This window comes from Mauremys reevesii, linkage group 3 (genome assembly GCF_016161935.1).
Source record: "Mauremys reevesii isolate NIE-2019 linkage group 3, ASM1616193v1, whole genome shotgun sequence".
NCBI lineage: Eukaryota > Metazoa > Chordata > Testudines > Geoemydidae > Mauremys > Mauremys reevesii.
This window is the reverse complement of record NC_052625.1, coordinates 83298422-83312200: the sequence shown is the minus strand read 5'-3', so window position 1 is coordinate 83312200 and position 13779 is coordinate 83298422. Positions and strand designations below refer to the sequence as shown.

Sequence of the window (13779 nt, the reverse complement as noted above, 5' to 3'; positions counted from 1 at the left end):
TACACAACATCCTTCAGTTTAGTGAATAATAATAGGGATTACTTAGAAATCCTTTGCTCTAGGGAGCTAGATACATTATGTTCCTTATACTTTACTGTGTGTTGATCCTTTGAATGAGACCTTAAAATCTGAGGCCCGGTTTACTCCAAGTGACCAGTAAAGAGTCCATGCCTCTTTGGTTTTGCTATGCTGTCCCTTATCAAAAATCGAATGCACTTCCGTGTTCTGTATACTGTTATCTTCATTCTGTAGGTACTTTTCAGAGGTGCTGTATGTACATAGTTTCTGAATCTCTTTGGGATCCTTCAAGCTGTAAGCTGCTGTTGTTATAAGTGAAAATGGCTGAGATTCTGTGTTGCACCTTAAGCAGAGAACTCGCAGCCCTGTGGAATAGAGGGTGGACAAAGGAGGCTTTAAGCCACGTTTCTGCCCTCCCAAATATGGGCTACTCTCAGAGCCAGTGCAGCCCCTGATGTAACTTATGCAGCCGGGGCACTTGCTTTAAGTCATGGCAACCTCCATGGGCTGTTCTATCAATGGTGGCATTGCCAAGAATGAAGCCCTCCTGCCCCTGGCAGACTCCTGTGCCAGGGCCTGTGGAAGTGGCATTGCTCAGAAGGCAGCCTCGACCTGCCCATGCAATGCCTACATCAGAGGAATTGTCTCCTTGCTGGTTCCAGAGCTTTTATGGCTTTTGTACTCTGGCACAGCAGCCGGTTAAATCCCTTGCCTGGCTGCAAGGTTTTAGGTTCATTTTGTATTTTTTAGATGTCGCTACCATTCCAGTATTTCTTCTGAAGAAATCCACATTGAAGAGAAATTATTTGACCTTTGGACTGCTGGCAGAGGAAGTCTTACAGTGTTTAACATATTTCTACAGTTTGAACACAATTAACCCTGCTCCTTTAAATCTTATAGCTTGTATGGTCTCCATCAAGTGTGGTAACATTTCTCATTTGACCTAGTTATGAAAAGTCTATGAATCAATTAATCATTTCAGTTAAAGTTTTAAATTACACTAAAAGAATCTCTATAAGGAACTGCTAATATTTAAGGAGTATTGTAGAGATTATAATTAACTTTACTCGTTTCTTTGGTCTTTCACTGAGCCCATTTTTAGTTTTAAGTGTATCAATTTTTTAAACTCAAGTGCTTTATTGAACTCTTATTTCTTGTAAACAAATTTCACAAATTCCTTTACTTCAATGAATTAAAACCGCAATATACGAATAAACATGATGATGCTGCAAAGCTCTTTTGCACCTGTGGGGGTAGAGGACAGCAATATCAGAGTTCCCTTGGCCTAAAGTCATCATCAAGAATCATTCTTATTGTTTGGTGTAGAGGTATGCTTGGTATAGTTTGTGTTATGGTGGAATTATCACTCAGAAGTTCACTTAGATCCTCTGGTGTCTGTGTTTTTAATTTCAACAGCTTGCCCAGGTTGATTCCAGAGCTGTACAGCTTGGTTCTCTCTTCATTCGTGGGCTTACAACTTTGATTATGGCCAATAGTGCCTGTGGCTTTCCAATTAATATGGATGATTTGATGCCCTGGAAGGTGTTTGATGGAAAACTTTTTCAAGAGAAATATCAGCAGTCACACAGAGGGTGTTCTTTGGAGGAGCTCTTGGAGGGCAATGTGAGTATATACACATCCCTTTCAAAAGTCGTACATTCTTACTTGAAAAACTGTACCCATCAATATTTTTTATTTTAAAATGGAGGCTTTCATTGGTCTCATTTCATCCTTTTCCCCTCCCCGCCCTTCCCCAGCTGACCTCCCCTGCCTGTGGCCCCCATACAAGTAAAATTAATGTTGAGGCTATTGGGGAGGTTACAGTTTTACTTTTATTATTGGTCGTGTGTTTAAAAAATGAGAATTACAAAATGTGTTGCAGTTTCTGATATTAAAGTGTTTCTGAGGGCTTGGCTACACTTACAAATTTGCAGCGCTGCAGCAGGGTGTGAAAACACACCCTCTGCAGCGCTGCAAATTGCGGCGCTACAAAGCACCAGTGTAGTCAAAGCCCCAGCGCTGGGAGCCGCGCTCCCAGTGCTGTCCGTTATTCCCCACAGGGAGGTGGAGTACGGACAGCGCTGGGAGAGTTTTCTCCCAGCGCTGGAGCTTTGACTACACTTAGCGCTTCAAAGCGCTGCCGCGGCAGCGCTTTGAAATGCAAGTGTAGCCAAAGCCTGAGTACTTCTGCCATAAAGATTTCAGAGGAATCATAAAGGTTCCTTAATAAAGATATTAGAGAAATTATTTTACTGCTTTTTCAGTTTGCTTACTTCATACATTTGACAGCATTTTGTGTATAGTCAGTTTAACTGTTTTTCCTTTGTAGCCAATTAGGCCTCAATCCTGGAACTGATTATGTGGGTGGACCCCTCCTGTCTTAAGCATGATCCCATACAGGCGTAGGAATTTTACTAAGCTGAGTCAATTGCAGGATTGGTCTACACAGCCTTATCCAAATTGGCCATTGAAGTCAATGAGAATCTTTCTTTTTATTTCAGTGGGTTTTGGATTAGGCTGATAGTTTCTCCTGTTGTTTGTGTGCAACTTTCCCACAGCAACAGGGGAGATTAAAAAAAAATTATATTTTCCTATTTACCGGTAATTTAAAACCACAAAAGATTGGCAGGTCACAGACATGTGGTGGACTAACTAACATATCTACAGAAGGTTTTTTAAAAAAAAAGACACCTTTTATTGTAGTCTAAACATTCCCTAAGCGAACAGTTCTGTTGTGGAAAAATAGTCAGTCTAGACTCTTGAATATTTAGAGTAGTTTGAATATCTTTTTCTTTTTTTAGTTGTGCTACATATATGGCAGAGAGAGCTCCCAGACTAATAAAATAGTTTTCCAACTTTTCATTTTGAAAGGCAAGGATTCGGACTCATTCCCTAGAGATGCCAGTTTAGCTGTAGACATTGGCAACCCAACAAACTTATGTGATTGGTTGTTGCTGCTATTATAAAGTTAGTTTTATAGATACAATTAGTACTTATTTCCTGGCACAACTTGATGTAGTGCTGGGAGCCAAGATCTTTCAGTATTTATTTCTTAGCAGTCTTCCCATAAGCATCATAAATCTGATCTACTAAAAGCTACAGCATTGCATTCAGAAAATTACTCTATGGGTGATAGTCCGCTATTGAAAAGGTGAAAAAATTGCTCCTTTCTTCATAAGCACTTTCTGAGCTGCTTCTCCCAAAAATGCATGGGGAGGATTTTAGCATTAATGGGATCTAGCCATAGAAATTTGTCAGCATAGATAGAAAAATAAAGCTACAAATTGTGAACAAAATTGTATCAATAATCAGGTTTGTCAACTTAGAAACTTTGTTAGGAAAATTCACTGAAGCTTTGGGTGAGTTGAACTCCACCAGGACCTAGTTAAACCTCTCTAGTTAGTCAGTGGCCATCTTGTCAGCCTTTCAACCTTATCAAGTAGCCGTTTGGGTCTTCTCTTAGTTAGTGAAGGAATTGTTGTCCCAATGAAAATCAGTTCAGATTTGTGAGAATCAGGAGACTAGCTTGTAGGCAGAGAATCCCCACCCTTGCACACTCTCCTAACCTCTACCAGCATTCCAAAAAATTTAAAAAATGGGTAAGTTTTATTAGGACCTGATCATTTCAAGGTAATTAGTGTCTGCAAATCCCATTTGAATCAGTGGTAGTTCAGGAAATGCAGCACCTTGCTGTATTGGGACCTTAGTTAAATGACTTCTATTTGTCCTCTGGACAACTGGACTTTTCCATCAAAACAGGATTCCATAGGATCAAAACAAATCAAGTTTTTTAGCTTATATTTCTCCTTTTATCTTTAGTCTGGGTTATATTCTATCAATCAACAAATATCTAAAATATGGCTGAAGATATTCTGCCAAGTGTTTCTTGGGGTGTATGCAGTAAAATGCACAGACTTGATTCTCACTGATTCAGTTTCCATCACTGTAATAAACACAGGCATCTATGCATCAGTCCTTATCAAGTGGTCTTAGCCATCGGTGCCTAAGGTAATGGTTAGGTAGGTCTAGTCAGGTCTGTCTGCAGAGGCAAGACAATGTAATAGAAAGCCAGGAATGCAAAGCAATTTACAGAGATGAGTGGAGCAAGAAAAGCAAACTTTATCAAGAAAAGGGGGGAAACAAATGCCTCCTCTCCTCCCCCCCCCCCCCCAAGAATCCTCTTTCATTATGGAATATTTTTAGCTTGCTTTGGTTCGTGAAGAAGACAGACCAAAAGATACTATGAGGCAGAACTAGTCAAATTCTTTTGATTGCTAATTAGGTGTTATAGTGGTGCTACTCTTGAAAAGAGAAAAAGAACCTACCAAAGTCATTGATTTAAGCCCACTGTCTGCAGGGATCTTTGCACACGCAGTTCCAGAATCTGAAGTCATTCATTTGCAAGGCTTGTGTGGTAAAGAAAAGAACAATTCAGAGCAGACGGCGAGGGAATGGATTTATCACAGGTTGGCATCATGTTAATTTTACCAGTAAAGCCGCTGTATTGATGATATCTATTACCTTTCAACAATTCCCCCAGGCAATTTGTCAATTAAGTAAATCCTGGGAGAACTTGCTGACACTAACTGAAGGAAGAATTTGAGTCAAAGCTTCTTGATTTTAGAAAATTTCATGATTTCCCATGGTGAAATAATATTTCCATCCAGTTACACAGCTAATAAAATGTATGTATGCAGTAAATTCAATAAGGATTACTGTCAGAATAATGACTGTTCTTGTACTTACTGACTAAAGCTATTTTGGTTCTGTAGCAATTAGATGACTCAGGATTTCCCATTCTGCTTTCAGGAAGTGTTCTTCAGGGTTAACAGCATTGAAGGATTTTGAACACACATATTTTTTCACAGCTCAGTCTGTGAATGCTGATGCTTCAAAATACTTTGTAATTATTCTCAATTTAAAGCTTGAGTCAGCATCAGTTCTAATGACAATTGATGCATTTTAAAAAACTGTTACTGCACAATTACTTAGCCTTTGTACCTATTTGTTGATGAAATGCAGATAATAGAAATGGGCATGGTTCTCTTGATTTCATATGTTATCCACACAACAAGAGGAAAGATTTAATCAAGTCTCAGGCATTTGATCGTATTTATACACAGATGTAAGAAGAATCCTTTCTTTCCCTCCCCACCCTTTGTTTTGTGTTGTTTATGTAAGTGGATGGAAGCGTCTTGATAGCCTTGATAGGTGTATGGAGTCTTAACATATGTCATGTCCTCTGTACTGGGTGCTTTGGGTTTTTTATCGGTACATCTCTTTTTTCCATTGCCACATTGTTTGGCATTTGGGGGTACATGCTTTTCGAAGACCTGATACTGGATATGCAAAAAAGGATGCATGAAAATGGATTAAGGTGTCCCTATAAGATCCTCTCATCAATGGCGCATCAAACCACATTAGCATCTACCATGACTTGTGGATTCATGTTTAACTGTTTCCAGTATGATTTAAAGGCTCCAATGTGGACAAAGATTTTTTTTAGACATAGCTGTATTAACCAAAACTGTGCTATTGACTACCACCATAATAGAGTTTCAGCATGGTTTCTAAACACTCTTGTACGGCTTGTAACTATGATGAGTGTGGATAGAAATTGACTATGAGCACATGAACAGAACCGTAGTTAATTATGTCAACTGTGAAAGGGAGGGTGCTAATTAGTTTGGAGAAATTAAAATCACACATGAATATTGTGGCACTTCTCTTATAAAATGTTATTTCCAAAAAATGCAGAATATGATTTATCTTTTGTTCATAAAATTGTGTATATAATCAACATCAACTGATAAATATTGTTCCTTAGAAATGCAAGAAGGAGGAAGGGATTGTAGCTTCCAGCAAGCACACACAACTTCTTTTGTTCCACCATATCATAGTCAGAACAGGGGATTCCAGTGGAGAGGCCCTCAACCTTACTTTTATGGGTCTGAGGCCCAACCTTCAGGTAAAAAATCAATATAAAAATAAATAGAATTGGCACTGCCAAAGGTATATGACTGTGTCTGTGACTAAACTTACATCATGTATTTGTAATTATGGTTATGATCTTGCACCCATAGTAATAAATGGCAAAACTCCATTGCATCAATGAGATTTGTGTATTAGTATTAGCTGAAGCTAAACCTACAAGTTACATATAGAATTTCGTTATGACCCAGTGTTTTCACTCATTTGTAACTTTTGGAAAAATTCTTCTGTGGGGCTGAAAATTCTCATATTTGGTCTCAGTTGAATTGTTTTAGTAATTTTCAATTACCACAGTAACATAGAAGTGTCTAGCTTGTGCCTTTAGTTTCAAATCCTAACTCATACCACAATCGAGAAAAGCCCTTGACCACATGCTTAATGTTAAGATTTAAAGGCAAGCTGTGCTCTTTCTTGGTAAGAGTTGACCATAAATCACTCACCAACACCTGTTGGTTGAACACAAGAGGCCTTTAAAAGAAGCTAAGGTCAATGCCTCTGGTAGGAAACAGGTTGTGGTGACATTACAAGAAGAAGGGAAAAAGTTGTCAGGGTCAGGAGGCATCTGTGTGGAGTTTGGAGAAACCAAGCATAGGAAGAAAGAAAATCATCCAAAACAGACTAAATATTTTCTTTGGGCTGCAGTATAGCAATGTAACCCTGAGTTTCTTCTACATTTTTAGTTTTGCTTTCTAAAGAAGTTTGGTGAAGTGATTGGTAAAAAAATAAATACATTTAAATGCATTTGGTCTCCTGTGAGCACAGGATAGATAATGTGATACCTATTATTAAACCCACAAACAAAATGGTTTGGCATGGCCTGTATGGGTGAGGCCAAAACATATGACCTTGCTGAGTAACTTGGTTATAAACAGAATCAAAACTGACCCCCTGTCTTAATGATTCTGTTCTAAGAGGCATGTAATTCAGGGTCCAGCCACACAGGGATTTTATTGCAAAATGTATTCCATAATAACAGCACTGGGTCATGTAAAAACATGATGAAGTAGCGTTATTAAAACCCAGTTTGGCCTTTTCTACAGAGGTGAAACCAAACCATGTTATAACACTGTCAGGAGACTATTATAACATGATTCTCCAATGTGATCAAATTTCCTATGTATATGTAAAATAGGTTTACTAGAGAAATGAGTGAGGGATTCTGTGGAAAAAATAGTATGAGATCATGTAAATAAAGACTCAAAATGCATGTTCAAAAGTGAAGGGTGGGAGCAGAATTAAGGTTGCCTGTTTCCTAACTTTTCAGTTTGCAAATTGATAATGTTCTTTTAGCATTGTGTGCGTGTGTGTGTGTAATGTCATAGTTTTAAAAAAAACTGCAGACAACAAAAATTCCATCATGTGGCATCATATAGACACCACCCACATGGGTCATCAGCAGAGTTGGAACCATTAGTCCCACCACTCATACCTTTGCCTCTTGAGCTAATGGCATATCTGATAGCAAGAATCATAGAATATCAGGGTTGGAAGGAACCTCAGGAGATCATCTAGTCCAATCCCCAGTTAAATCATCCCAGCCCAGGGTTTGTCAAGCCTGACCTGAAAAACCTCTAAGGAAGGAGATTCCACCAGCTCCCTAGGTAACCCATTCCAGTGCTTCACCACCCTCATAGTGAAAAAGTTTTTCCTAATATCCAACCTAAACTTCCCCCACTGCAACTTGAGACCAATACTCCTTTTTCTGTCATCTGGTACCACTGAGAACAGTCTAGATCCATCCTCCATGGAACCCCCTTTCAGGTAGTTGAAAGCAGCTATCAAATCCCCCCTCAGTCTTCTCTTCTGCAGACTAAACAATCCCAGTTCCCTCAGCCTCTCCTCATAAGTCATGTACTCCAGCCCCCTAATCATTTTTGTTGCCCTCCGCTGGATTCTTTCCAATTTTTCCACATCCTTGTAGTGAGGGGCCCAAAACTGGACACAGTACTCCAGATGAGGCCTCACCAATGCTGAATAGAGGGGAATGATCACATCCCTCGATCTGCTGGCAATGCTCCTACTTATACAGCCCAAAATGCCATTAGCTTTCTTGGCAATAAGGGCATACTGTCGACTCATATCCAGCTTCTCATCCACTGTAACCCCTAGGTCCTTTTCTGCAGAACTGCTGGCTAGCCACTTGTTCCTTAGTCTGTAGCAGTGCATGGGATTCTTCCATCCTAAGTGCAGGACTCTGCACTTGTCCTTGTTGAACCTCATCAGATTTCTTTTGGCCCAATCCTCTAATTTGTCTAGGTCCCTCTGTATCCTATCCCTACCCTCCAGCATATCTACCACTCCTCCCAGTTTAGTGTCATCTGCAAACTTGCTGAGGGTGCAATCCACACCATCCTGCAGATCATTAATGAAGATATTCCGGCCCCAGGACCAACCCTTGGGGCACTCTGCTTGATACCGGCTGCCAACTAGACATCGAGCTGTTGATCACTACCCGTTGAGCTTGACAATCTAGCCAGTTTTCTATCCACCTTATAGTCCATTAATCCAATCCATAATTTTTTTTAACTTCCTAGCAAGAATACTGTGGGAGACCATATCAAAAGCTTTGCTAAAGTCAAAGTACATCACGTCCACTGCCTTCCCCATATTCACAGAGCCAGTTTTCTCATCATAGAAGGCAATTAGGTTAGTCAGGCATGACTTGCCCTTGGTGAATCCATGCTGACTTTTCCCGATCACTTTCCTCTCCTCTAAGTGCTTCAAAATTGATTCCTTGAGGACCTACTCCATGATTTTTCCAGGGACTGAGGTGAGGCTGACTGGTCTGCAGCAGGGGTGAGCTGGAGCCGGTTCGCACCGGCTCGCGCGAACCCGTTGTTAAATTTAGAAGCGGTTTTAGAACCGCTTGTTAACTAGCTTCCCTGCGAGGGAAGCTTTGATGGGCTCTGCCTGGGAAGCCTGTAATTCCTCCTCCTGGCCGCCGGGGGGCGCTGCGCTGTGCTGCGAGAGCCATGTGAGCTGCCTCCTGGCCCTGTTGCTGCTCCTGCTCTTTGGACCTCTGGCCCTGGGACTCCTGCTGCTGCCTGGTGAGTCCCCGGCTGCGTCCTGCTGCTCCCAGCCCCCCCCATGTGAGTGTCTGCGCCCCTCCCCCGCCCAGAGCCCCCTGCCTGCCCCCCCGCCTTCCCTGCCCCCAGCCACCCACAGCCCCTGCCCCCAGCCACCCCTGCCCCCAGCCAGCCCCTGCCCACCCCCAGCCAGCCCCTGCCCACAGCCACCCGCAGCCAGCCCCTGCCCACAGCCGCCTTCTGCCCCACCCCCTGCCCACAGCCACCTGCAGCCAGCCCCTGCCCACAGCCGCCCTCTGCCCGCAGCCAGCCCTTGCCACAGCCACCCTCTGCCCGCAGCCAGCCTCTGCCTGCAGCCCCTGCCACAGCCACCCCCTGCCTGCAGCCAGCCTCTGCCCGCAGCCACCCCCTGCCCGCAGCCACCCGCAGCCTGCCCGTCTGCATCACCTGCCCACAGCCAGCCCGTTTCACTCCCTGCCTCCAGCTAGCCCTGCCCCACGCCCCTATCTGCAGCCAGCCCCACATCCACTGGTGCCCTGCAGTTCCCAGGGCAGTAACCCTGCACACCTGCTTTAATGAGGTGGGGGGGCAGGGAGCAGCTGGGACCCACACATGTGCACACCCTAGAGTGACCAGACAGCAAGTGTGAAAAATCGGGACGGGGGTGAGGAGTAATAGGAGCCTATATAAGAAAAAGACCCAAAAATTGAGACTGTCCCTGATCACCACCCACACATGTGAAACGGAGCTCATTTCTAGTTCAGCCTCATCTTTTTAAAAAAAAACTTTAGGTAGGGTTAAAATACATCTGTATTTTCCTGGACATGTCAGGCTTTTCGGTTCTTAATCACCTCCTGGGAAAATATGGACGTATGGTAACCCTATTGGTACAAAAAATACATGCTGTCGCACATCCCTTAAATCAGAACTTTTTATAGGGAACCCGTTGTTAAATCAGAACTTTTTATAGGGAACCTGTTGTTAAGATTTTGGCAGCTCATCACTGGTCTGCAGTTCTCTGGATCCTCCTCTTTCCCTTTTTTAAAGAGCAGGTAGTCATCCTCTGTGTGGAACAGCACTAGAGGGATGAGATATACATTTTGCCAGTGGGTTTCACAGATATTTGCTGACAACAGAGAAATGGTGAGACTCAAGAATGTTGGGTGCCATTCCAGGCTCTGGAGGGAGGGAAGAGTGCTCCTGTTCCTTCCCCATCCAGGCTTCTTGTCCCATTCTCCTTACCTACCCTGTCTCAGTCCTCGGGCTTCTTTTCCCTGTCTTTTTGTCTAGCCAGTTCTAGTCTTCCTCTCCAAACTCACTGAGTCCGAATCTCCCTCTCACTTCCAGTCTTTTCTCTTCCCCACACCCAGTCCCGGTCTCCTTGCCCAATCAATCCCAATCTCCCTTCCCCTGATATTCCTAGCCTTTCCTCCCAGCCTTCAAGCTAAGACAGTCACAGTTCTCACCCTTTCATGCCCCCCAAATCCCAGGCTCACCAGACTCCTTATCTCAATCTACTCCCGTCCATCCCTCCGTCTGACTTTTGTCTACTCTGAGTTTGAATAATCATCTGCATTCCCTCTCCACGGTGTCTGGGTGGCAACAGGGGGGTGACTGTTAGAACAAGAGAGACAGACTCCCTGCTCTCAGTTCTAGTGTCCCACTCCTGGCCCAGGGCAGCCATTACAGGGAAAGTCAAGCTGTGCCCCTGCAGTCCTAGGCTGGAGGAAGCATGCTCAGTTGCTCTGTGGGGATGGCACATGCATGGTATGGTCAACCTTAATTCAGCTCCCTTGTGTGTGTGCATTATAGTACAATCTTTAATTACATAATCACATTAGAAATTAGAGATGGAGAAAGTAGCTTTTTCCATACAGCCCTTGTGCATGGAACACCCATTTTTAGCTAATAGACTATTATTGTCTCTTCATTCACACCCTCCGGAAGACCCATTTCTGCCTACAGTAAGTCAATAAAGTTATTAAGCATAGCATAGAAGTGCCTCATAGTCTTTAATCTCAAAACACCTCTGTGTTATCCCACCTATAAAATGAACTAAGGCACAGAGAGACTAAGTGGCTTGTCCAAGGTTACACAGGGAGTCTGTAATGGAGCATGGATTTGAACCCAGGTCTCCCAAAGGCACAGGCTAGCACCCAAACCACAGCACCATCTTTCCTCTATATCAGGGGTTGGCAGCCTTTCAGAAGTAGTGTGCCGAGTCTTCATTTATTACCTCTAATTTAAGGTTTCACGTGCCAGTAATACATTTTAATGTTTTTAGAAGGTCTCTTTCTATAAGTCTATAATATATAACTAAACTATTGTTGCATGTAAAATAAATAAGATTTTTAAAATGTTTAAGAAGCTTGATTTAAAATTAAATTAAAATGCAGAGCCCCCTGGACTGGTGGCCAGGACTCAGGCAGTGTGAGTGCCACTGAAAAACAGCTCGCGTGCCACCTTTGGCACCCGTGCCATAGGTTGCCTACCCATGTTCTATATAATACCTATTGAATCCATTCAGTCTCTCTTCCTACACGTAGGGATTTTCCCTGCAGTACATGTTCTATTGTATTGTCCAGTCTAGTTTTAAATCCCATATTTGCAGATTTATGTTGACTATACAGTTGTACAATAAGTATAATTCAGGTGCTAAAATTGCAGCTCACAGGATATGTCTACACAGCAATTAAACATCCGCAGCTGGTCTGTGCCAGCTGACTCAGGCTCACGGGACTCGGTCTCCAGGGATGTTTCATTGCTGTGTAGACTTCTGTGCCTGCGCTGGAGCCTGAGCTCTGGGACCCTCCCACCTCAAAGGGTCCTAGAGCCTGGGCTCCAGTCCGAGCCCAAAGGCTACACAGCAATGAAATAGCCCCGCAGTCTGAGCCCCACGAGGCATAGGTACCAACTTCTGCTGGCGCTGGTGGGTGCTCGACCCCCCTCTGTCCCCAGCGTTGCCCTGACTCCACCCCTGCCTCGCCCCCATTCCAACCCCTTCCTCAAAGTCCCCACCCCAACTCTGCCACCTCCTTGCCCCTATTCCAACCCCTTCCCCAAATCCCTGCCCCAGCCCTGCCTCTTCCCCGCCTCCTCCCTTGAGTGCTCCACATTCCCGCTTCTCCCCGCTTTCTCCCGGAGCTTGTCACGCCATGAAACAGCTGTTTTGCGGGGACAAGCACTGGGAGGTAGGCAGAGAAGCGGGGACGCGGAGCACTCAGGGGAGGAGGCAGAGGCGGGGAGGGGAGCTTGGCTGCCGGTGGGTGCAGAGCACCCACTAATTTTTCCCCATGAGTGCTCCAGCCCCAGAGCACCCACGGAGTCAGCACCTATGACACAGGCCCGAGTCAGCGGGCACGGACCAGTAGCTGGTGTCTAATTGCTGTGTAGACATACTCATAGAGTCCTGAACTGAAGGTAGCTAACTGCCCTCCTCTTGAATTTAGAGATGTAGCTAACGGAGACTATGGGTCCCAGCAAGCAATGCACCATCCTGATCTGAGGGCAATCACTCAGTTTAAGAGAGAATGTTGCATGATGATAGTAATAGTCTCAGTGGATCACACCTTCATACTAAAGTCAGCCACAAGCTACTCTGTTTTTCACATATTTGGTGTGAGCTGCAGGCTCCCAAGGGGTACACAAAGAAGTATTTAGTTGAACAAATCTTGGGCGCCCTAGGTCTCCATCTACTCTGGGTTGGGAATTGTGCTACCTGTATTGTTTTGTTGTTGTTGAGTTTACTATTTAAAAAACACACAGTTTAAAACTGAAGCTGTTGCTAAATTTGCTTTAAAGATAGTTTGACCCCATTTAACTAAGTTAGCCTAAACCAGTTTTAAACTATGTATAAAACCAGTTTAGGTAAAAGAGTTTCTAGCTTCATGTAGACAAAGCCACATGGCATATTTCCAAACAAAACTTCATTAATTGTTAAGATTGCAAATGTGATTCAAAACAGGACACACTGTACCTTTCCACGCATCACTAAAAATAAACAAAGCACTGAGAACTATAGAAATCACAAGCGAAGGATACGTAAACAATTCTGTCACTAACCTCAGTACTCTTACAATAAACAGAAAAATTCTCATTGATCAGTATGCAAACCACTATTCAAACAACCTTAATTCTATTCCTGTGCAAAACACAATTAACAAAATCTAAATTAAACTTATCCATCCATTACTCAACTGTTTCATAACAGCATATAAAATCTTCATAGCTTCCTTTTATTCATACAAGGGTTATACACAGTCTGACCTTTTATGCATTCACAACAGTTTTCTGTCTTATTTGTGTCTGGCCCTGGCTATACAATTTTATTATGCATAGTGACTCTTGCACTGGTATTGGGAAGCTTGTCTAAAGAAACAGAAAAGGCCATTGCCTTAGGGCTGGTCCACACTAAGAAGTGGGGTCGAACTAGGGTACGCAAATTCAGCTACGTGAATAGCGTAGCTGAATTCGAAGTACCCTAGTTCGAACTACTCACCCGTCCAGACGCCGCGGAATCGAAGTCCGCGGCTCCAAGGTCGACTCCGCCACCGCCGTTTGCAGTGGTGGAGTACCGGAGTCAACCGCGGCGCTTCCGGAGTTCGAACTATTGCGTCCAGATTAGACGCGATGGTTTGAACTCCAAGAAGTCGAACTCACCGCGTCGACCCGGCTGGTAAGTGTAGACTAGCCCTCAGTGAGCCAAAGATGTGGGAAAGGGAATTGGGAGTAGAGCTGGGCAACA

The 13779-nt window shown here is 43.6% G+C and overlaps 1 protein-coding gene across 8 annotated transcripts in view; it reads left to right on the top strand.

The window, feature by feature from the left end:
* Positions 1–13779, top strand: part of FAM120B (family with sequence similarity 120B) — a 101908-nt gene that overhangs the window by 73529 nt on the left and 14600 nt on the right. For all 8 annotated transcript variants that reach the window (XM_039532218.1, XM_039532219.1, XM_039532214.1 and 5 more), the window contains exons 7-9: positions 1435–1641; positions 4376–4484; positions 5846–5986. In XM_039532218.1, the coding sequence (XP_039388152.1) occupies positions 1435–1641; positions 4376–4484; positions 5846–5986 (457 nt within the window). The remainder of the gene's footprint in view (positions 1–1434; positions 1642–4375; positions 4485–5845; positions 5987–13779) is intronic.